This window comes from Canis lupus, chromosome 4 (genome assembly GCF_048164855.1).
Source record: "Canis lupus baileyi chromosome 4, mCanLup2.hap1, whole genome shotgun sequence".
Lineage (NCBI taxonomy): Eukaryota > Metazoa > Chordata > Mammalia > Carnivora > Canidae > Canis > Canis lupus.
The window spans coordinates 61304139-61330429 of NC_132841.1; the positions used below are offsets into that span (position 1 = coordinate 61304139).

General features: G+C 35.3%; 2 protein-coding genes across 2 annotated transcripts in view; one reads left to right on the top strand and one right to left on the bottom strand.

Annotated features, from left to right (window-relative positions):
* The window catches only part of SPINK13 (serine peptidase inhibitor Kazal type 13), a 54265-nt gene extending 38520 nt beyond the window's left edge, over positions 1-15745 (bottom strand). Inside the window, exon 1 of the mRNA XM_072824614.1 lies at positions 15629-15745. The gene's annotated coding sequence lies outside the window, so the exon portion shown is untranslated. The remainder of the gene's footprint in view (positions 1-15628) is intronic.
* Positions 1-21518, top strand: part of LOC140632512 (sperm-associated acrosin inhibitor-like) — a 124278-nt gene extending 102760 nt beyond the window's left edge. Inside the window, exons 3-6 of the mRNA XM_072824611.1 lie at positions 4800-4876; positions 5830-5867; positions 7171-7286; positions 21315-21518. Of these exons, the coding sequence (XP_072680712.1) occupies positions 4810-4876; positions 5830-5867; positions 7171-7286; positions 21315-21369 (276 nt within the window). The 5' untranslated portion in view covers positions 4800-4809 and the 3' untranslated portion in view covers positions 21370-21518. The remainder of the gene's footprint in view (positions 1-4799; positions 4877-5829; positions 5868-7170; positions 7287-21314) is intronic.
* Positions 21519-26291: the final 4773 nt, after the last annotated feature.

Genomic DNA, 26291 nt, shown 5'->3' on the forward strand with positions numbered 1-26291 from the left:
TTTTTTAAACAGACACTTTGAGAAAGCTATTTTAAATTAAATGGTCTATATTAAATAGCTACAGATTTTAAAATGTTGGTTACTTCCAGCAAATGCATCAACTGTGTTTTTAAATGGAAATTTCTAATTTTTTTTTTAAGTATATATGGTAAATTCATTGTTTCTGGTATACTGTCCTGAGATTTGACAAATAGTGGTCATGTAACCACTATCAAAATCAAGATGCAAAATCATTCTGTGACCATTCCCACATTCCTTTGTGCTGCCCTGAGAAATTCTATGGCCCTTAAGATACTGCCTGTTTTCTGACAAGGCAATATGCTTTATTATTTTTTTAATATTTTATTTATTTATTCAGAGAGACACACAGAGAGAGAGGCAGAGACACTGGCAGAGGGAGAAGTAGGCTCCCTGCGGGGAGCCCGATGTAGTACTTGATCCCAGGACCCTTGGATCATGATTTGAGCCAAAGGCAGATGCTCAACCACTGAGCCACCCAGGTACCCAAGGCAATTTGTTTTATTTATTTATTTATTTATTTATTTATTTATTTATTTATTTATCTATTTATTTGGCAATTTGCTTTAAAGACAAACCTGGACTTATGTGCATTTGGAAAGTGAGGCAAAATATTCCATAGAAAGCATCAATGAATCTGATTTTTTGGAATAAAAGAAATTTTTTGACTTTATTAGTTTGGATAATGACATATACCTTCCCATAAGAGGTACTCTAAGCATGTCTACCTTTGAATTCTTCAATGATTAAGTTCATTGGCTGCCCATGGTTTTCTTTTCTTTCTTCTTTTTTAAAATTTTTATTTTTTTGAGAGACAGAGACAGCACAAATGAGTGGAGGGGCAGAGGAAGAGGGAGAAGCAGACTCCCCGCTGAGCAGGGAGCTGGATGCAAGGCTGGATCCCAGAACCCTGAGATCATGACCTGAGATGAAGACAGATCTTAACTGACTCAGCCACGAAGTACCCCTGACCATGGTTTTTCAACTGTACCCAACAACATGTGATTACTACACCTGCCTCTGATTATTGGGCTTACAGTTTCTTTTGCTTCCTGGATATTAGGAATTACCTGCTTCTACAGAATCCCATGGTCAATTCTCCTGCCTATATTGATCTCCCTATATTTGATATTTTGCCTCCAGTATCTCACAGGATCTCCTAATATGGAATATTGGAGAGGAAACATAAATAAACATGTGGTCAGTGTTTTCCAGCAAGAGTTAATATTCATACCTAATATTGGACCTAATAGACACAATAGGCAGCATGTCAAAAATTCACATATTGCCAGTTTAAATAAGTTGTCTCACTTGTACATGCCGTGTATGACAAGAGGTTCCACCAAGGAGTCTTCAAATTTCTCATTTTGCAGAAGAGAAAATCACAATGAGTTTTATTAATTAGAAAAGAATAGTTTCTTCACACATTCAGGACTCACATAGGGAATAAACCATGTTTATAGACAAAAATTCATAAGAGTAAAAAAAATAGAAATTGTGGTCTTGTTAACTTACAATTTTCACGTGATTCCCAAATGAAGAAATTCTGTAACTGAAAGAAATCATCCAAATATATGTATTTTATATGTGTGTATGTATATATATTTATTTTTAAATATCTTATTTATTTATTCAGGAGAGGCACAGAGAGAGAGGTAGAGACATAGGCAGAGGGAGAAGCAGGCTCCCAGTGGGGAGCCCAAGGCGGAACTCGATCCCAGGACCCTGGGATCATGCCCTGAGCGGAAGGCAGATGTTCAACCACTGAGCCACCCACACATCCCTATGTGTAGTGTATATTTAAATGTGTTTGTGGAAACAGGAATATTTCAGAAGACATTTGGAGAGGTGAGGAGAAACAGTCATGACTGTAATCTATCTTTTTCATAGTAAAAGACTACAAGTGTGCTGGAGAGTAATTTGCTCTTATCTATAAATTCTAAGCTGCATTTATTATTTGACTCAAATGCAACTTCTAAAAGTCTAGAAAAAAATTGAATGAGCATAAAATGACCTGTATAATCATATTCAGTACAACACCTAGCAAAAGGATTTAGCAATACCTTAAAAGGAATTGTGTATACTTGTATATATATTTATATGAAGATATATCATTGTTAAATGAAAAAAGAGAGAAATATCTTTATTCTCCTGTTTCTATTTTTATCTATCCATCTATCATATATTTATCTGTATCCATCTATTATCTATCATCTTTAAGGCCAATATCTTCAAATCTTTCTCAGCTCTGTCTTCATAAAACCTTCTTTCTGTGTCTGCATCAAATTTCTTTCTGTCTCTCTTTTATAAAAATCCTTGTGATGACATTTAGGGCTCACCAAGATAATATATGTATTTAGATATGTATACATAGATATACACATATGTATATGGACTATGTGTAGTATACGTATGTATGCATAGTACATAGTATGTATACATATGCTATGTATGTGTATATGTACATAAGTATATATGCATCTATATATGTGTAGATGTAACATTAACACATGTTATTATATATATTATATATATATACCCTCTGTCTGCTTCTCTTCCTCTTTCTCTGTATCTATCATGAATAAAATATTTTAAAAATATAGATATATACATGCATATAGATACACACATACATACGAGAGCATATATTTATATATACACATATGCATATATTTGTGTGAGATTTTAGTATAGTTGTATACTAAATATCTGTACATATATGCATATATTCAAACATTTGTGCATATTAAACATTTTCTAGAAAGATAGATATCCATTAAATAATCCATACATTTAACATTCTCTTTCGTGATTAATTTAAAAAACTCATAGCCTGTTGTGCACCATAGACAGTGTCTCCTGCTCTTATTTTTTTTTTCCCTGCTCTTAACCTCAATATGTGTAAGAGAACTTCAGTTTAATTTCTCCACAAATGTGCCAAAAGGATTTGCCTGCATAAATATCTCTGGTGGTGTCTATGTAAATATTTCAAGGAACTAATGTAAACACAATAGTCACTTTATTATGATAAAGGTACATTTTTTGCACTTATCAGATTTTGTAGTCTCCCATTAAGTTGGCATGGGGCAATGCTAGATTCAATGATTCTTTTCTAAATCTTGGCTTTCTTCACTGATTAAAAAAAAAAAGGCAGGTTAGATTAGGGTGACAAATATAAGTCTGACACATAGCCTATGCACAGACTTTTAATATTTTATCCTTAATATTTATGACAAACTCATGAGACAGAAATTATTCTCACATTTAAAATCAGGAAGTTGTGGATTAGAAAGGGTCTGAATATTGTGTCAAGTTTACTCAATGGTAGTTGAGATTTGAATCAGAACTTTCATCTGCCAAAGCTCTTACCGCTGAGCCATATGGTGAAGCAGATTAGTTAAATAGGTCTGATTAAATCTCTTCCTACTTCAAATCCTATAGGGTCTTCCACTAAACTTTGAGGTAAAGATCAAAGTATTCATCATGTAATTCAGGGCACATGCTTTCCTCTAGCCCAGGTCCCCAAAGTGGGTCATTCCAATGCTTATCTAGGAGCTTTTTGAACATTTCAGGTTGCGAATTTTTACTATAGTTTTACGAGATGTTCCCATTAGGGGAAATTGGTTGAAAAGAACATGAGAACTCCCTGCATTAGTACTTAAGATAAGGTTTTAGGAGAATCTCCATTGATCTCAAAATAAAAAGGTTAATACAAATCAAACCTCCAGTTAAGTCTGATGTGCTTTTGGTACCGCAAAATACTAAGAGTCTAGGTTATGTGTCCAATTACAGTTCCCAAAACTCTTTCTTCTCTTCTTGTTTTTCTTTTCAAATATTATTTATTTATTTATTCATGAGAGACACAGAGAGAGAGGCAGAGACATAGACAGAGGGAGAAGCAGGCTCCATTCAGGGAGCCCAATATGGGACTCGATCCCAGGACTCCGGGATCATGCCCTGAGCCAAAGGCAAACACTCAACTGCTGAGCCATTCAAGCGTCCCTTTCTCTTCTTGTTTTGATTCTCCTTTTCTTCCCAACTCAATAGCTTGGAAAGCTTTCATATCTCTTCTCTACCTTGTTTTCGAAGCACTATTTCCATCTCTCCTCCCCATACTTCTGTATACATCTGATCAAACTGTCCCAAATCTGCTGCTTAGAGAAGATCTATTGATAATCCATTTGTCAATCTCACAAGGAATCTTTCATGGCTATTTTAGAGCCTCTAGGCAGAACACAGAGTACCTCAGCATCTTTCCTGCCACAAGCCATCTCACCTCCATTAAGCTCCTCACTACCAAATCAATAAAGGAGATTCCTCAGCTGGATGGAGATAGTTGAGAAGTAAAGGGAACCAAATAGGTACAGTCCTTACCCCACTTTCCATTGTGTCAGATGGATCAGACAGGGACTCTGTGAAGGTAGCTATGATGGGAGGCCTGCTATAGGTCAGTCCTTCCTGAAATAACGGTTTCTATTTTCTGATGAAAAACTTAAAATTCTGAAGTACATATTTCTGTAAATGCAGCATGCCTCCTTGTGGGCTGAGCCAAGTTGGAAGAATAATAAGCTCCTACTTAAATATGCACAGAGGATTTGCCTGGTGTTCAAGTCCACACAAGGTCTTCTTTGTATGTCTTGATACTGTGGGTTGGGGAAAGTCTGTTCTAAGTAGAAATATAGGAAAGTGGAAAAACTTCACCTATAAGAAAGTTTCATTTGGAAATGGGCAGTTTGTCTCTGTGCCATATGTAATAACGTCTCTGTGGGTTTCTTCCATAGACTTGGTAAAATGTCTTTCTTCTTGACATGGATCAAAGCTATTTTTATCACTGTCTTGGCATTTCCTCATTATTCTGGTGAGTACATTTTCAGTCCTGGATGAAGCATTTCATGTATCTTAGAAATGCAGCAAACAATCGCTATTATCTAGAAATGGAGGAGTTTGATTTTTCAGATTTATAAATCTTAAACTGGCAAAATGAAACAGAGTATGTTAGAAATACCTTTTAAAATTGTGTCAGTTTCCCACCTTAGAGAGGTGGAGACAAAGAGGTAGGTTAGAATGAGCTGTACTCATAGAATGAACATGTCTTTTTGTTCATCTGTGACTAAAGATATTTACCTATTTTTTCCCCTTTTTTGAAGGTCAGATTCCATGGTTGTTAAATGCAAAGTGTGTAAAGTAATGATGTCTTCTAAGTCCGATCTTCCTTGAGAATCTAATTTGTTATTTGCCACCTCTGAGTCAAGGCTCTGTATAAGGGAAAACCTCCTTGATTCCTCTGCTGACAACTTATGGTCCTGAAAGCCCAACATGGCCCATGAATTTCAGAATAAAGTAGCTGTGTGGTAGTGGATAGATCCCTGATATTAGACCTCAATACTAATTAATTAAGTAATAATTAATTTCTTCGTATTAAGTGACTTTTTGCAAGGCATATAAGTGGCATTAAGCAAGCCATTTTCTTCTTCAACTAGGATGTCTCATCTAAAAAAATGGAAAAAAAATCATGACTATAATGTCTTACAGAAGGGTTTGGTGATTATTAAATAATATATAAGATAATTTTCATGGAGTGAGATTAATTTGGAATTATCTTTCTGCATCTGAATTTACTTTGTAAACTTACTGTTTTGATACCACTATAAGAGGCTCATCTCATTATTTGCAGGGTTCTGATTAGGCAATTTGCATAGTATTTTGTTGCTAAAAGATGTAGATACTTCTCAAGAGACTCTGATGGTTTTCTCCTTTTCCTCTTCTTATTTTTAATTTGTGTGTGTGCGTGTGTGTGTTGGTTGGTCACAGAAACTTCTTTGTATCCTTCACCAGAAGACCGTAAAATGGTAAGTTAATACTGATTACTTAGGGAATTGAAATGTAAGACTTTTTTTTATACCGTAAGTTTTAACAGCAAATTTCACTGTGTACAACAGAATGATCCTTCAAAAGTAACAAAAAGACCAACAAACTGTGTTTTTATTATACTAAGTTCAAGAAACAGAATCTTGCCAGCCATATAAAATCATTTGGTATTAAAGACAAAGTAAAGATATCCCATTACTAAAAAATTCCATCACTGGCCATAGCCTTGCTATAGACAAGTAACTGTTATGGGTTAAGGAATGTTTAAAGTAGAATTGTTTATCCTAGCGAAACATGAGGATTAAAAAAGCAACAATTCAATTTATCAACAGTAGATAAAACAATTATCATATATTCACAGAGTGAACTATTACAGAGAGGTGAAGAAAATGAGCTACAGTTCTAAACATGTGAATAGATAAAACTTAGAAAGATATTTGAAAAGCAGACCATGTAAGAATACACACATTATTGTTTATTTATATAAATAACCAACATGGCCATCCTTAAGCAAATACATATCTACTTGGTTATATACATATATGCAACTACTCATATATATGAATTCAGAAAAGTGTGATAATCTGAAACTATCAGATTACCTAGTAGTGAAACTATTGAGAAAGACAAGGGAATTATAAAAAATTGTTTATGATTTCTTGTGGTATGAAATATAGTTGGCTTTTAAACAGCATGAGTTTAAACTGCATGGGTCCACATATATAGATTTTTTTACAGGAGTGCAATCTTCCTTACGATTTTCTTAATATTTTCTTTTCTCTAGCTTAATTTAGTGTAAGAACACCATGTATAATACATACACAAAATATGTGTTAATTGACTGCTAATGTTATCATAAGGCTTCTGGTCAACAGTAGAGTGTTGGTATTTAAATTTTGGGGAGTCAAAAGTTATATATGGATTTTCAACTATGTGGGGTTGGAGAGTCCATACCTCCAAGACCCTCACTGATCAAGGGCCATCTGGGGGAAAATATGACCCAATATGAGGAGAAGTGAAGGCAGAGTGTCTAAATTATAAAAATACATTCAACCATTTATATGTTTTGAAAAAAATAATGTTGGGTTTGTAAAGATATACTATAAATATTTTATGTATAAGTGGACTATGAGTACCTGGATGTTTATTTTTAAACTTCAATGTAGAATATATTTATTCCATTTTGATGCATGGCATTTCGTATTAAGATTAAAGGACATTTTATTTTAAATATTCATTATTTGATACCTTTTATGTTTTATGTTGTCTTTTTATGTTTAACAGCCAAACTGTGATGTGTATATACATCAGTTACATTTTTGCACAAGAGAAATGGATCCAATCTGTGCAACCAATGGCCAAACTTATTCCAATACATGCGTTTTCTGCAGTGAACAATTGTAAGAACAGAAGACTAAATATGGCTCTTCCAAAATAATGAAGAAACCATCATAAAATGATAGAAAAACCCATGTTTTTGATAGCCTGGGTGCAGTACATACAGAAAATAACTAGTCTCTGTAAAAGCCACAGAAACACACTTGTACCTTTCTCTGAAGTTGTCATTTCTAGAAGCAGTTTTATATTTGACCTCTCAAATATAATTCTGTGGATATTCTGCAAGTGCATAAATCAATTAGCTGAACTTAATTTAGTTATTATGACTTACTGACAGTCTAGTGACTGATATAGTTCCAAAGTCCAGATGATAAATGATAGTCTCCATGGTGTAGCTGCAAACTAACTTGAGCATAAATTGAGCAAGAAACCCTACTAGCTACAGAACTCTGAAATCCATCACAGTGGACCCATTCGTGCTAAGAAGGGCTCCTCTGATGCTCTGTCTCTTGAACTCCGTGACATACTCCAAACCTTCCTTAGTAGTAGAACATTCTCGAACCTTCCATGAAAACTCCCTTCCTGTATCCTTTACTCAAAAGGAGTTTGCAGTCCTTAAGTTTGGTCAACTTTTCTGCAGCACCTTTTTCTATCACGGATATTTCTTCTCTTTTAATCAGAAAAACCTCTAATCCTATCCTCTCTCAGATCTGTGCAGGCTCCACGATTGAGTCAGGACTGAGCATGTAGGAAGAGTTAAACTCAGGTGTGAGGGGAGCATGTGCAGTGCTCCAGAGCAGGCAAAGCCCACATACTTGTAGCATAGCCTCTACAAACTACCCCATTTTTAAATTCTCATTGAGAAACATTTATTGCAATATCTAGGTAGTTTCAAATGCTCTTTTAATACTTTCTTTTTCTTTCCGTTTTTCTTTCTTTACAGCGAGAGTGGTGGAGCGTTTAAGTTTGGTTATTACGGTAGATGCTGATTTTGCCTGAGCTACACAATCCTCTGGCTTTTATTGTAATCCAGTTTTGTGGTAGATTCTACAACCAACCTCCTCAGTCAGAGTTTTAAATTCCTAAATAACCAGACAAAGACTTCTGTGGTATTCAAGATGGGAAACAAGATGTTGAAGAATTTTCCTAAGACCCTATGACTGAAAGATTTTTCTTCTTAAGTTTAGTTATTCAAAAACATTTGAAAACTCTTAATTATGTGTTTCTAAATATAAAACCTAGTGCAATTTAAAATCATAATATTTCAATCAATATAATGTTCAATAATATTATCCTCTTAAAATTCTTTGGTTGGTTGAGTAGGTGGGTTAAAAGATATGAATGCTTTTGGTAACTATAATTAAAAAATATTTTCAAAGATGAACATATAATACATTACTTGTGCATTTATTAAAAATATAGATACTTAGGCTCCTTTTTATCTTAAAGAATCAAAATCTCTAGGAGAGAGATATGGGAACTTGAATTCTAATATGTACTCCATTGATTTTATGATTATCAATGTCAGGCGATATGGACTTAAGTTCTGAAACATAGGTCTATTATTGAAAGACTTGGAGAGTCTGTTAAAAGGTATTGTAAGCTTTCTGAGGTTTGGGAGAAAAATTGTATTATTTTCTTTTTGTCTCATAAACCAGTCAAGAGATAGGTTGATGATCCTGGGGTTCCAGGCAACTCAGTGATGTAGTTTAATCCATCTGTGGTCAAGTCTGATACTTCTCCATTTCTTTCATCTCTCAGCTAACAAGAAACACATTTATTTAGGTGGCCATATGCTCATTTAAAGCTTGATTTTAATGGAAGAAATGTATATTGATTAATAGAATACAAGTATCAATCTGCTACACTATCAGGCCTGCTCTCCTTTTCACTAAACATTTCCACCTTTAAAGTAATGATCTATGTGGGAGTTATATATTCATTTACATTTTTAGTATTGATTCTTAATGAAAGTATCCATTAGAATGCAGACATGCAGAATTAGAATGCACATTATAAAAATGCATTCAGCCACTTTCATAACCTTTTTAATTATAGAGGACATGTATAAAAATATTCAGTGAATGCTGGTAATTTTATAAATGAATTTTTTCCTTTTATTTAACATATTATTTTCTTTAAAAATCACAACTATATGTTAAGCCTTGTATCAATGGGAGGAAAAAGTTGGTAAAGAAAGCAGATACTACTGCTGTCTTCCATGAACTTTGGGTATACTGGTGAAAGTTAGTTTCCATCAGCAATGGGAATTCCACTTTCCCACATGACTATTTTCTACACAAGCTTTGTGAGTCAGCTTCTACATCCCCCACATCACGTAATTTAATTCTTAAGGAAATCTTGTTAGATGGGCATCAGTTCTGCGTTTTACCCCTAATGAAAGTGAGGCACAGAAAATGTAGCAACATTTAAAACTGACACTTGATAAGGAAAAATATAGTGTTTTCTTGCCTTGGGATAAAATACACAAAACTTAAAGTTTGCCATTTTGAAGAATAAGTTTTTTAGTATACATTCATTGACAGTGTTGTACAATCATCACTATAATTCCAACATATTTCCATCATTTATCCCCCCTTCCAAGAAACAAAGAACAACCACACACTTCCCAATTTCCTGTATATCAATTCCTGAGAACCATGAAACTATTTCTTATCTCTATGAATTTGCCTATTTGGATATTCCATATACATGGAATCCTGTAGTATGTGTATGATTTTCATATGGAAGTGAATATACTCATCTATTTATTGTGTGTGGTCTTTCTTTGAGTGATTTCCTGCACTTAGCACAGTGTTTGCAAAGTTTAACCACATTGTAGTATGTATTAGTACTTCTTTCCTTTTTATGACTAATATTCCACCTGTGGGTGTATCACATTTTATTATTTATCCATTGTCAATTCACAGACATTTGGATTATATCTACTTATTGTATTTAATGAATAATATAGCTCTTGAAGTGTGTTGTAGTTGAATTATTCATCCTCATAAAACAAGCAAAAAAATAAATCAATAAATGATCAATTTAATGTTAAAAAATAATGACTTCCATATAGTCACATAGTAGAATGTTACATAGAGATGAAAATAAATGAATTATAGCTCTGATATCAATATATATAAAGATCACAAAGGAGTCTAAAAAGCAAGCCATATAAGAATATATATAGTATTGTTTTCTTTGTAAAAATTACTATGATACCCTAAACTATGCATATATATGAATACATGTATAAATTTGAAATGTATAAATATTTACATTTTGTGAATATATTTTTTGATATGCATTGAAATTACAGAGGAATGCAGGAAATAATGAACAGAAAATTCAGTTTGGTGATTTCCTCTGGTAAGAGGGGCAAGGGAGATGTGATCTGCCGGGGAAGATCATGAGTATGGGTATGGATTTGCTACACTATAAAAATACTCATGCTAATTACTTGGCCTTTTTCTTAGTAGAGGGCTTATATATGTTAAAAAATTGGTAACTTTAAAAACTTTCTACTGAGTTGCAGGTACACAGGTATTTGTCTTTGTACCTATATACTGATTATATTTACCTTATTTCATATGTAAGACATTTCATATAAAGATGAATTTTTTCAAATGTTCATTATCCAATAAACATATGTTGTCTTTCTGTTTTACAGTCAATATGTGAAGTGTATGATAGTCCTGCACAAAGTTGCATTAGAAGATATTATCCAGTCTGTGCAACCAATGGCTGCACTTACTGTAATAAATGTGTTTCCTGCCTTGCCATGAAATAAGACCACAGCAGTAAATATGTGCTTCTAAGTAATGAAACACCAATTACAAAATCTTAGTACCCAAGATCTTAGCATCCATGTTGCTGGTACTCTGAACACAGATACACAGAAAATAACTAATATATCTATAAAAATCAAAAACACACTTGTATCTTTCCTTGAAATTCTTGTTTGTAAAAGTCGTTTTGTGTTTGAGCTCTCTGAACCCTAATCATGCTGGGTGTTCTGGAAACATATAAATCAATTAATTTAACTATGAATTACTAATGACAGATTCTCAACCAATATGACATAATTCCAAAGCTCTGATGCTAATCGGTAGACCTTTGCTATACTCTAAAATCCATTAAATGTGTGACACCTGGGTGGCTCAGCAGTTGAGCATCTGCCTTTGGCTCAGGGCGTGATTCCGGAGTCCCACATCAGGCTCCCTGAGAGGAGCCTGCTCTCTCTCTGCCTGTCTGTCTGCCTCTCTTTCTGTATCTCTCATGAATAAAATAAATAAAATCTTTTTTAAAAAATCCATCAAATTGGCCCAATCATGCTGAAAAGAAACTCCTCTGATGGTCAGGTTTGTCCCCTGAGCTTCATGAGAACCTTTCAAACCTTCTTAAGACTGCAGGGCATTCTAGTACACTTACACCCAAACGTCCTTCCCTTTCTCCTTTAAACTGAAGGAATTTGTGGTCTAATGCCTCTGCCAGGCTTTCCTGCCTTGTCCACATCTTTTTCTCATAGATGTTTCCTCTCCTAAAATCTTTGCTTTACAATTCCAATGGTCATCTGTTTCTCAGGAACCACTCTCACAATCACTAATCCTTTCCTTTCTCAGGCAAGAGCAGGCTCCAAGGCTGAGGGCAGGGCTGAGCAAGTAGGAAGGGTCAGTATCCTCAGAGCAGGGGTGCCTGGGTGGCTCAGTCAGTGAAGCCTCTGACTCTTGATTTCGGCTCAGATCATGATCCCAGGGTCATGAGATCAATCCTGACATTGGGCTCAGCATGGAGCCTGCTTGGGATTCTCTCTTGTCTCCCTCTCCCTCTGCACTACCCACCCCACCCACCCCCCGGGCACCTGTGCATGCTCTCTCTCTTAAAAAAAAAAATTACTCAAAGCAAAGACCTACAGGCTTGGGAGAAGGCAAGGTCCAGAGGTTTCTAGATTGGAGCACAGTGTCTCCCTGGAGTCCACGTTCTAGACTTCATGAAGAAGCACTTTGTGCATTTCTCAGGAGTTTAATGTATTCTTTTAATAACTTCTTTTTTAAAAAAATTCTCTTTTTTTCTACAGAGAAGGTTCTAACAAATTTAAATTGTCTCATTTTGGAAAATGCTAACTTTTGATGGAGTTATATATCCGTAGGGATTTTACTGTAATCATATTTGCAGTGGATTCTACAGCCAATTAGAGTTTTTGCAATCAGGGTCTTAAATTCCTAGAAAACCCCAGGTGAGTCCTCCTATTGGACACAAAATGGAAAACTGGACATTCAAGCTTCTTTCTAATTCTAAGATCCTGGGATGTCAGGGTTTTTATTCTCTATGTTCAATTATTCAATGATACCTTGAAAAAGTAATATATTAATTGCATGCCTGATAACATATAACCTAATGTAATAAAAATTCTAGATATTTTGCTTAATAAAATGCTAAGTGGTATTATTTTTATTAAAATGCCCTTTATATCTTTGGCTGAATAGTAAGTTAACACAAATGCATATTTTTGGTAATTATAAGGAAAAAATTTTAGAACTCAAAAAGTTAATTTCCAAATATTATATTACTTGAGTGTTTATAAAAAGTAGATATCTGAGATCTTCTCTTTCTCAAAGAATCAAAAACTCTTTTTTTAATAAATTTATTTTTTATTGGTGTTCAATTTGTCAACATACAGAATAACACCCAGTGCTCATCCTGTCAAGTGCCCCCCTCAGTGCCCGCCACCCAGTCACCCCCACCCCCTGCCCACCTCCCCTTCCACCACCCCTAGTTCGTTTCCCAGAGTTAGGAGTTTTTCATTTTCTGTCTCCCTTTCTGATATTTCCCACTTATTTTTTCCTCCTTTTCCCTTTATTCTCTTTCACTATTTTTTATATTCCCCAAATGAATGAGACCATATAATTTTTGTCCTTCTCCGAGAATCAAAAATTCTTGAGATTTTCAATCATAGCCGTTATAATGAGTGCATTTATTCTTTTTGTAATAGTTAAAAACACTTTTTTCAAGATATTAAATTTATACATATATGTATGTATACTGTGGCCTTAAATAAGAAAATATAAACAAAGATTAATAGAAGACAGCATACCAAATATTAAATTTGTTGCTTCTCGGTAACGGAGTTATATATGTTCACTTTTCCAATTTTCTAAGTCTTTCATCTTAATAAGAAACATGTAGTGGGCTCAGTGGTTCAGCATCTGCCTTTGGCTCAGAGCGTGATCCCGGAGTCTCGAGATCAAGTCCCACATTGGGCTCTCTGCATGGAGCCTGCTTCTCCCTCTGCCTGTGTCTCTGCCCCCCCACTCTCTCTGTGTCTCTCATGAATAAATAAATAAAATCTTTTTTTTAATAAATAAAATCTTAAAAAAAGAAACATATTTACTATCATAAGGTAAAAAATAATTTTTAATAAAGCAACAAAATATCTAAAGACTTTCAATGCTAAATAGTTGAATTTTACCTGTCCTAACATTCCCAATGATAGATACCAAAATGTTTCCTCCATTTCCCAGGCTGACATTCTGAGTCAGGCTGGGCTTTATAAAGATCCAGAGAAGAATGGAAAGCTTTCTGGGTACTCTCTCATTCAAGCTGAATATCTTCAGCTTGCACAGGAGTGTGATTCCTATACACCCCACAATGCTTTCTGAGCTTCTAACTGAGCATGTCTGTCTTGCCTGTTCTGAACCCGCTTATCTTTACAAACATCCTAATGCTGCTTAGTTCCTCTGACACCAGTGTAGATCTATTAAACAAACTCCACAGGGCACAGTTGGTGATGATTACCAAAGTACCCCCATCACTCAAAACTGTAAATGCACATAACGGGTTAGCACATAACTAACTGGAATTCCAACCCAGATTAGTAGTTGCCATTTATTCAAGGACTAATGAATTAACTGTGCATATGGTACCATTCTGGGTACCATCAAAGAATCTAAACTCTTAAATGAACTATGTACCCCAAAAATAGGAAGCTAAGTGTCTTAATAGAGCCATTCATGGAAGGGTCTGAAGAAGTTTAGAAATGAATATTTTTTCCATCTCTGTGATAAAAGCTGTTTTATAGAGATGGCCATTAGTGACTACAGGCTATCAGTTGATTATGATACCCATGTTAATGGAAGCACAGTCTGCCTTAAGAACTGTGCTTAAAGGGATCCCTGGGTGGCGCAGCGGTTTGGCGCCTGCCTTTGGCCCAGGGCGCGATCCTGGAGACCCGGGATTGAATCCCACGTCCGGCTCCCGGTGCATGGAGCCTGCTTCTCCCTCTGCCTATGTCTCTGCCTCTCTCTCTCTGTGACTATCATAAATAAATAAAAATTAAAAAAAAAAAGAACTGTGCTTAAGGCATCTAGTGCTAAAAATCAAGGAAAGAGCCTTTCTATCTGGCTCTTTGTTCACTTCCCAACTTCCTCTCATCTTTAGTTCTTTCAGGACTCCTATAACAAAACCATATACCATGTTTTGAAAGATGCCTCAGGCAACCACCAATATAAATGTTTCCAGGCAAGGGCACTATTATTCAACTTGACACTTTTCAGGTCCAGAAATATCTAGATGTCACAAAAATGTTGTTTGTTCTACACCGTGGCATTGTACTTATAAGCTCTACAAGAAAACTTAAGTAGAGAAACATGGCACTTCCAATTAGTTTGATTGGAAGGCTCAAACTAATAAAAGACGGCAATTTTTCTTGAAGTGACTCAGAATCAAGAAAGAAATCTGTCAAAATCCCAACAAGATTTTCTGTAGATAAAACCAAGTTTACCTTAAAAATTTATATGAAATTATGAAGAAATAGAATTGCTAAAATAATTTGAAGAAACAATTTGGAAAAGTCAAAATACCTGATTTTGAGTCTTAGTATGTATTTATTATATGGACATAATAATCAAAACAGTGTGGTAGTGGTGGATATGTATCTTCGATATATTCAATATGTATACATGTTTCATGTGTATATTCTATTCCACTGACGTGTATGTACACGTATATTGTAGAGTGCAAAATGGAGTCTCTCATGTCAAGCAGAGACCTGTGTCAAGCAATGACACAAGTAGTTAAAGGTCATATAACTCAGAGATATCAAGACATTGGCCAGGACCAGCATCTGCTGACACTTCCAGAACCAGAGGAGGTCTGCAGGATCCTAAAACTGATTAAATCTCTTTAAAAAGGGAAGGATTTTGACAGCAAACTGTCAGACTCTTCAGACATGATCTCTTTATGTCTGAGCATTGAAAAAGGCAGCTGCCTCTGGAGGCTCCACCCTATTGATGTCCCTGCAGAACAGAAGTGCTCCAAGGCTTGAATGTAAAAAGCTGTAAGTGCCGACATCTGATCCAGATCAGACTGAAGCCTTATCTCAATTGCATGCCCACAAACTTACTTTGCATTTGGTTCATTAACTTCCTACACCCTTCTGTTATCTTGTTTGTTATGTGGTTTGTCTTCTGTCCTGCTCTGTGTGCTGTGTAAGAAGCCAAGTTTCATCACATGGTGAAATGTCATTGACTTTGGAATTCTGAACCTACTTTGTAATTGTGATTTCACTTTGCTTTATGACTGAATAAAGCTGACATGGAAGGATACAACTCATGTATGCGCCTTCATAGCATGCTCATGAGTTGTGTCCCACATGTTCTCTTAGTTCTTATAAAAACCTCATGAGACATTGGCTCCATTCTTTAGCAACATGAAAGTGAGATGGGGAGTTTCACAATATTTAAAAGCTGCCATTTGGTAATGAAAAGACAATTTTAATAGAGAATCTGCTATCCTTTTACTTTTAAAATAGATTCATTGAAATATTTACTTAGCAAAAAAAAAATCATTCTTAGGTATCCAGATTTTTGTAAATATACAGAGATACATAACCATCAATACAACCCAATTTTAGGTTATTTACATTATCCCAGAAAAGCTTCTTTTAACCTGATTGCAGGTAATCTATCTTCCCACTTCCATCTCCAGACAACCTCTAATCTGCATTCTTTCCCTATTGCTTTGTCTTTTCCAGACGTTTCACATAGATAGAGTGAAGCAATACATAGTTGTTCATAGTTGCTTCTTTCACTAGGCATAGTGATTTAGCAGTTCATATACTTCAAATTATCTATCGGGAGTTCATTATTTTTACATGATGAATGGGGTATTCCATTTTGCATTGATGAACCATATTGTGTTTATTTATTTACCAGTTGATGGGCACTTGGATTGTTTCTACTTTTTGGTTATTATGAATAATGATATTAAGAATATTATGGTTCAGCTGGGTGGCTCATTGAGTGTCTGCCTTTGGCTCAGGTCATGACTTCAGAGTCCTGGGATCTAGCACCAAGTGGGCCTCCCTGGTCAGTGGGGAGTTTGCTTGTCTCCCCTGCCTGTGCTCTCTTTCTCTCTCTCTCTCTCTCAAGTATATAAATAAAATCTAAAAAAAAAAAAAAAAAAAAAAAAAAATATTAGGTATACAAGTATTTGTATGAACATATGGTTTTTGTTTCTTTTTCTCTTGGGTGAATAGCAGGAATGGAATAGATGGTTCATATGGTGGATGTTTGTTGAACTTCTTAAGAACCTGTTATCCAAAGTGGCTTCTTATGTTCTCACTAGCAATACATGAGGTTAAACTTTGTCTACATCCTCATGAACACACTTTTTAATTCCCTTTTTTGATTATAGCCATTGTGGCATTTATTATTTTCATAATACCATTTAAATCTTTAAATGAATTCTGTGTATATACCTTATGGTCATAATTTTTGAAATGTCAAATCATAATAAAATATAATATATCAAAATATTAAAATTGGTTGCATCTGCATAATAGAGTTAAGGTTTTATTTTTTATTTTTTTGCATTTTTACATCTCTTTTGTTTCTCTTTGTAATGAAGATATATTTACTATCATAATGGAAAAATTAATTTCAATAAATAAAAAGGTGTCAATGTATTTTATTGATAATCTGACCTAATTTTACCCAACTTTACATTCCTCAGTAGTGATACTAGGTACCATAGTTTCTCCTACTGTCCCCAGATCGACAGGCAGAGTAACCATTGCTTTTATTAAGCTCCAGGCAAGAAATGAAAAAAAATTCTGGGCACTCTCTCAAACAAGCAGAATGTCAGGATATAGTCATTATTGCCATCTGCTATGGACTGAATGTTCATGTCCTGCAAAATTCATATATTGAAATCTTAATCCCCAAGGTGGTGGTGGAGAGAGATAGGCCTTTGGGGAAATAGAGCATGAGGGCAGATCCTCATGATTAGGATTTGTGCTCTTTAAAAGAGACCGCAGAAGGCAGCCCGGGTGGCTCAGCGGCTTAGCGCTGCCTTCGGCCCAGGGTGTGATCCTGGAGACCCGGGATTGAGTCCCAGTCGTCAGGGTCCCTGCATGGAGCTTGCTTCTCCCTCTGCCTGTGTCTTTGCCTCTCTCTCTCTCTCTCTGTGTATCTCATGGATAAATAAATAAAATCTTAAAAAATAAATAAATAAATAAAAGAGACCGCAGAGTACTAACTAGCTTGCCCTTCTGCCATGTGAAGTTACAGGGAAATGTGGCCATCTAGGAAGCTGGATCTCACTAGACATTAAGTCTGCTGAGACCATGATCTTGAACTTCCCAGTCTCTGGAACTGTGAGAAATAAATGTTTGGTGTTTATGAAGTACCTTCTTTATGGTATTTTTGTTATAGCAGCTAAAACCCCATCCATTCATAGTGCTTTTAAACCAGTAAGTGGGCACTCAGAAATTAGCTTTTCTGAACCATCATGTTCTTTTACAAGAGCCCTTTTGGTGTTGTGGTCCTCCAATTCCTCTATGGTAGGGCTATTACACTGTATAAGGCACATGGTTGCAAGTAGTGTTGTGTTTTGCTGATGATTGCAAAAGCCACTTCACTAAACATAATTGTAAATGGCAATTACTACCTAAAGTGGGAAGCTTGTCCAAAATAATATTTTCAATTCATACAACAAATATTGATTGTGCAACCTGAAATTATACAGTAAGGGATGGATATAGAACCCAAAGGTCCAGGAGGAACAGAATGGCTTAAGAAAATGTATTGTAGCCATGACCAAGGAAAGATCCCTGGGTTTCCCTTAACCTGGCACCCAACTCAAATGCATCTGTCCTGCTTTTTCCTCAGAGTCACCACAAAGAGTCCTCTAGCCTCTAGTGACTCTCCAGATATATATACAAAGTCTAGATATCCTGAACTGAATAAATGCTTCAGACAACCATCAGTCCAAATGCAGGTAGAGAGTAAACTTTAACAAACTGTCCAGTATGAAAAATCCAAAGTATGTTAACCAGAGTTTCATTTGTTTTATACCATGACATGGCACTTAAAATTCATACACTTTGAGGAAATAACATTTAATAAAAGATTCATAAAGTAACATGTAATAAAACACTATATGTTGAATGCCATTGTTCTATGTTACAGATTATAACAGCTGAATTATTTGAAATGACTCTAATATCAGGAGCCATGGCAAAACTTGCAAATACAGGTACTTGTGGTATTTGTTTGATAAATAATTTACACACAATAGTAAATCATTCAATTCACCAAGGGTAGATTAATTAATATCAAAGGACCAAAATAATAAAGAACAAATTCATTTTTTTTTTTTCAAATTCACTTTTAAAAATGTGACATAGGGATGCCTGGGTGGCTCAGTGGTTGAGCATCTGCCTTTGGCTCATGGTGTGATCCCAGGGTCCTGGGATGGAGTCCGGCATTGGGTTCCCTGCATGGATCCTGCTTCTCCCTCTGCCTATGCCTCTCTCTCTCTCTCTCTCTCCCCTCTCATGAATAGATAAAGATCTTTAAAAAATTAAAAAAATAAAAATGTGACATACTTTCCATCTGAGGTTTCAGAAATGCTTGGGATACTTAATATTGTGAAGGATCATAAGTCTGGATTAATACATTCATATAACACTATTCAATAAAACCCAGCAAGGCCTAGCGTTTACCAATTTTAATGTTCTAAACTAAAAAAAATTTGCTCTTCTTATAGTAGTAAATGTAGATTAACCCTGCCAGATTTAGATATAGGAGATATGCCTAGTACAAGGTTTGACTGATTTTCATGGTTTTAGGTTTATTGAAATAAATTCACACACAGTAAAAGGAAACATCTATAGCTATAAAGTAGACAAACACAATTATGTAAGCCACTACCCAATTATGTTACAGAATTTTTTCATCAGCTAAAAAACTACCTTGCACCATCTTGTCAATTCCTTCTACCAACCCCAACCTCTGAAAACTACTTACCTAATCTCTGTATTTGTTAACTATACTTAAGTTGAATTCCATTTAGTCACAAGATTGCATAAATAAGAGTGAATTCCTGCATAGTCTTTAACTAGCGTCATGCAGTGCCTACCCTTTACATAACCACAACACGGTGACAAAACCAGCAAACTGACCGGGTATGCTAGTATTGATCAAACTAAAGACTATGCAAAGGTTCACCATTTTTAAAATGAATTCTACTTCTGCTTTTCCTCTTGGTGCCTCAATCTATGAAACTTTCCACTTAACGGGAGCAGTGCCATTGGGAAGACTGGAGCCTGCTCTTGATTCCCATTTGCCCTATTTTTATTATCTCAGTCTCAAAGTCATAGTATTCTCTACCTTTTCCACAACTTTGGTGGCTAATGCATTATGTTCTTCATGAAACTATATTATATAATCCATGTGTCTAACATTAACTTCACTGGTTAATTTCAATATCTTTTAGCCTTCCGTGCTAATAGGCAGCTTTTCTTGCTTGCTCTTGGCCGATAAATCCATAGAAAAGAAGTCCAGTGCCCACCATTTTCAATTCTAGACTTGCATTTACTTCTCCCACAAACATCTTATGTCAGAACAATTGGTCTGCTGCACATTTCTCTGCTGGTGTTCTACATAAAAAAAATAATATGCAAAAAAAAATTAATATGCATACTTTCACTTTAGAATATTAAAGGAACACTTTCTAGACTTGAAAGAATTTAGGTTCTTGCATTGAATTGGCTTTGAATATTATCAGCTTCAAAGTAATGAAGCTTTCTAAATCCTAGATTTCTTCAGTGTTAAAAAATCACTGGAAGGTTTCAGGTGACAAATAGGGTCCACATATACAACTGAAGTGTGGATAGTTTTAATATTTTATCTCTAGTATTTGTGACAAATCTATGGGGCAGAAATTATTGCTCTCAAATTTAAAATACATTATTTTAACTGACTCAGTCAGTTAAAGGTACAACCTGGTTTCGGCTCAGGTTGTGATCTCAGGGTCCTGGGATCAAGCTACATGTGGGGCTCTGTACTCAGCAGGCAGTCTGCTTGAGGACTCTCTCCTTCTGCCCCTCCCTCCTGCACTCACACACTTTCTCTCTCTCAAATAAATATTTTTTTTAAAACACTAAAATACATAAATGTGCATTAGAAAGTTTAGACATGGAGTTCACAGTATTTATATGTAGATGGGATTTGAAGTGAACTCCCAAAGCTCTTTCCATTGAGTCAGTCTATATAGCTGATTTATTAGTTAGGAAGAAAATAACTGAAAAATCTCTCCTTTACTTTAAAAGTTTTCAGTAGTTCCCATGTACCTCTGAAATAAAGATAAATGTACTTAATATATAATATAGGCCAGTATCCACCTAATCTCAACTTCCATCCCCAGCTTTCTTTTCTTCTATCCCAGAATTCAGATTCTGCATTCTAGTCCAGAGGTTCTCACACCTGACTACACTTGAATCTCACCTAGGGGCTTTTAAAACACAGCAATGACAAGGGTTCATGTACTAATCATTGACTCATGGTCTTGATGGTGAATTGGTGCATCGTCGGCCTGCAAAATGTTTCCAGGTGATTCTAACATTCTTCAAGTTTTGAAAACCACTTAGGACTTAAAACACTTGTTAAATTAACACTTGCAAACTCCTTTTGCCTAGTGTGATGCCCTTGTTCCTTTCCTTGTTCACCTGCCTGGAGTTTTCACATAGCTGATCTATCTTACAATCTATAACCACACTAACTACCTTCTTCATTCTCATATTTCAGGGTTCATCAGACGAAATTATCTCCAAGGCTCCTGCTGAGAAAAGATGCAGTGTGAAATATTTGTGAGGCATCTCTCATGACCTGCTTTACAACCTCAAGGGAGGACACGGAATACCTGTGTTTTGTCTGCCCTAGGCCATCTATCTTACCCCATAAAACTCCTCACTCATGTATCAATAAAAGATTCAGCTTGTTGAATACGGATGGTTGCATACTTGGTATGATCTCAATACCTTAAGTTATAATGTGTTTTGTGTGACCTACCTTACAGAATGTTCCATGTGTGCTTGAATAGAATGTGTATTCTGATTCTGTTGAGTGGAATGTTGTGATGTATCTGTTAGGTTCCTTCAGTCTGCAGTGTTGTTCAAATCTGTTGTTTTGTTATTGATACGTCTGGATGTTCTGTTATTGAAAATGGGATATTAAAATCCCCTGCTATTATTTGTTGCTGTGATATGCTCTGATTTCATTCTCTTTTTCTTTTGTGTATCTTCAAGAAGTATCATTTTTTTGATTACTGTGGGGCTTACATAAAACATCTTATGGTTATAGCAATCTATTTTACGCTGATAATAATTTAACTCCAATCACACACAAAAACTCTACACTTTTGCTTTTCCCACACTTTATGTTATTGATGTCATACTTTATCCATTTTTAAATGTAACTTTTTACTGTTGAGAAAATACTATGTTTTTATCATTGAGTTGTAAGAAACCTTATATTTTCTGGATACAAGTCTCTAATTACCTATATGGCTCGTAAAGACTTTGCCATTATGTGGATTGCTTTTTCCCCTTATGGTATTTTTCAAAGCATAAAACTTTTAGTTCTGGTGAAGTCCAATTTATCTGTTTTTTGCTTTGTTGCCTGTGCTCTTGATGTCAAATAAAAGAAATGATTGCCTTATGCAAGATTGGGAAGATTTTTCTCTTACATTTTCTTCTAGTCTTATCGTTTTAACTCTTGTTTACATGAGTTAATATTTGCATATGGTGTAAGATGGTGTCTAATTTCATTATTTTGCATACAGACATTCAATTGTAGCAGCACTTTAAAATTATAATTTGCTTAGGAACAAATTAAACAAAAAATGTAGAATAAAAATACAAAATACTGTTGAGAAAATTAAAACCTATATAACTAGAAATATATCCCAGACACATGTTTTAGACTTGACATTGTTAATATGACCATACTTCCCAAAATGATCTACAGATCCAACACGTTCAAAATTTCAGATGCCTTTTTGAACAGAAATTCAGAAGGCCATTTAACATACTTTCTGTAATTTCAATCCTCTGAAATGTATTCAAGTTTATTTCATAATCTAACATTTGTGATATCCTGTAGTATGTTCATATGTACTAGAGGTGAAATAGTATTCTGCTCTTTGGGGGTGAAATTTTCTCTGGGTATCTGTTAGATCTGTTGGTTTCTAGTGATCTTCAAGTCTTTAATTTCCTTGTAAGTCTTCTGCCTATTTGTTATTCATTGAACATGGAATATTGAAGTCTCTAAGTACTACTCTCAAATTGTCTATTTCTCTTCTCCATTCTGTCAGGTTTTCCTTCATGCGTTTAAAGTTCAATTATTAAGTGTATATATGTTTTAATGTTATGTCTTTCTGATGGATTGACACTTTTCTCGTACAATTTTCTTCTTTTATTCAATAAAAAATTTTTGTTCCATATTTCATCTGATATGTAGCTTCTTCAGCTCTCCCTCTCTCTCTTTAAATATTTATTTATTTGTTAGAGAGAGAGGGCAGGAGAGCAGTGGGGAGAGGTAGAAGGAGAGACAGTCTTAAGCACACTCTGAGCTTAGCATCAAGGCTGACATGGGGCTCCATCTCATGACTCTGAGATAACCACCTAAGCTGAAACCAAGAGTTGGATGCTTAACCATCTTTGCCACCCAGGTGCACCCTGAGTTCTTTTTTCTTGTTATTATTTGCATGGCATAACTCTTTTCATTATTTTAATTTCATATTATTTGTGTCTTTTTTTTTAATTTTTATTTATTTATGATAGGCACACAGTGAGAGAGAGAGGCAGAGACACAGGCAGAGGGAGAAGCAGGCTCCATGCACCGGAAGCCTGACGTGGGATTTGATCCTGGGTCTCCAGGATCGCGCCCTGGGCCAAAGGCAGGCGCTAAACCGCTGCGCCACCCAGGGATCCCTATTTGTGTCTTTAAACCTAAAGTGTGTCTGTTGCAGACAGCATTTAGCTGGTTCACTTTTAAAAAATCTATTCTTCAAATCTTTGCCTTCTGATCGGAGTGTTTTTTGTTCCATTTACATTTCATGCAATTAATGGTAAGTTAAGGCTTATTTCTGTTCAGTTGCCTTACTATTTATTTTTCAAATGTCTAATATCCCCTCTATTTCCCTACTACTTCCTTATTTTATTAAACATTTGTTTTCTAGAGTAGCGTTTTCATTCCTTTGTAATTTCTTTACTTTGAAATTATGTATCTTCCAACATAAGATGTACTGAGAATGTTTGCTTTGGACTTCTTTAGGGATAGGATCCATTTCTTGGCCACATTCTTCCACCTATATACAGGTAGAAGAGGATTACAAGCCTGCCTCCAGTTTCAAAGTTTAGCTTATTTGATTTTCTGGATGATTGAAGTCATCTGCCTACATGGAATTCCATGGTCAGTTTTTCTGTTTTTATAATTCTTCATAAATTTGACTCTTTGTTTTCAATTTCTAAAACACTCTCCTAAGCATCATAGGTTTCAAGATATTAGAAAGGGGACTATAATGATCATCTAGTTCACCATCGTCAAGCCAGCAGTATTTTGGGAACTTCTAAACTCATGTTACAGGCTAGATGTGAAAGATTCACTCATCTCCACTTCAAACAAGCTCTTTTATTTTTATTTTCCTCTAAATAGATATATATTCCACACAATATCAAATTTCAAAGATAGATTTAATGTTAGGACATTTTGTAAGTCATCTTTGTACTCCAAAGTTGTCATTTTACAGAAGACAAAATACCTATGAATCAAGTTAGCCAGAGAGTAATAATTTTTTCACACATAGAAGACTTTAAAAATTAGGAAGGTATATCATGGTTTTAGATAGAAATACTTGAAAGCATAGAAGAGAAAAATCGTGATTCTATTAAATTGTTTGGACAATTTTGACTCCTAATGAATAAATCTTGTAATTGAACAAAATAGGTTTAACATAAAAAAATACAACAATTTCCTAGACAACTTTGATAGTAGAAATATCATAATTCTATATAGGCATTACAACATTTATTATAGAGTATAGATCTATAAATACTTATAGATCTTATTTATTTATTTCTTTATTTATAATAATAAATTTATTTTTTATTGATGTTCAATTTGCCAACATACAGAATAACACCCAGTGCTCATCCTGTCAAGTGCCCCCCTCAGTGCCCGTCACCCATTCACCCCCACCCCCCGCCCTCCTCCCCTTCCACCACCCCTAGCTCGTTTCCCAGAGTTAGGAGTCTTTATGTTCTGTCTCCCTTTCTGATATTTCCTACCCATTTCTTCTCCCTTCCCTTCTATTCCCTTTCACTATTATTTATATTCCGCAAATGAATGAGAACATATAATGTTTGTCCTTCTCCGATTGACTCATTTAAATCTATAATTATCTCATAATAAAAGGTTAAAATAGAAAATTAAATAGCTCTACTGAGTCTAATGTGCTTGTAGTGCAGAAAACTTTTAAGAGGTCATGCCTATGTCTAATTTTAGTTCCCTGAACTCTTTTTCTTGCTTGGATTCCCTTTCCCCTTTCTAGGCCACTTGCTTGGAGAAGTTACTCATCTCTTCTCTATCTTAGAATCCGTAATCGCTCTTGTTACTTTTTTCCTTCCCCAGATTTCTGTTTATCACATCAAATTGTCTTCAAATTGTCTCCAACTTCACATGAGCTACTATAAAGCCTTTATGCAGAACATAGACTATATTTTATTCATCCCCTTGGGCCATTTGTTTTACCCATCTAGCTCCTCACACACAGATTAAAGAGCTCTTCATTCCCACCAACAGTGCAAGAGGGTTCCCCTTTCTCCACATCCTCTCCAACATTTGTTGTTTCCTGCCTTGTTAATTTTCCCCATTCTCACTGGTGTGAGGTGGTGTCTCATTGTGGTGTTGATTTGTATTTCCCTGATGGCAAATGATGTGGAGTATTTTCTCATGTGCTTGAAGGCCATGTCTATGTCTTCCTCTGTGAGATTTCTGTTCATGTCTTTTGCCCATTTCATGATAGGATTGTTTGTTCTTTTGCTGTTGAGTTTAATAAGTTCTTTATAGATCTTGGATACTAGTCCTGTATCTGATACATCATTTGCAAATATCTTCTCCCATTCTGAAGGGAAAGGAGAAAAAATGAGTGGGAAATATCAGAAAGGGAGACAGAACATGAGAGTCTCCTAACTCTGGGAAACTAACAAGGGGTGGTAGAAAGGGAGATGGACAGGGGGTGGGGATGACTGGGTGGACTGGCACTGAGAGGGACACTTGATGGGATGAGCACTGGGTTGAACTCCAATAAAAAAATTTTAAAAAAAGAAAAAAAAAGAAAAGCTAAAAAAAAAAAAAAAAAGAACTCTTCAGCTGGATCTGTGTAAATGAGGGGAAAAGTCAAACAAGATAGCTAATCTCCAGAGCTGTTAACCTCCATCTTCATTTACCTTTTCTGTGTGAGATAGGTCACGTGGGGGATCCTGAAACATAGCCTTAATGTATGACATCCCTTCCAGAAACAATATAGTTCTTATTTTCCTGAGGAAACATTCAAAAGTAAATGTTTTCTTTAAATGCAACAAACAATCTTTTAGGCTTACCAAAGGACTGAGAGAGTAAGTAACTCCTTATGTATGACAAGAAGACTTTATTCCTACACTTTTTCTCACATAGTTAGGAGGTCTTCTGTTCACATGTGTTTTGTTGATCTTTGGGTTGGGA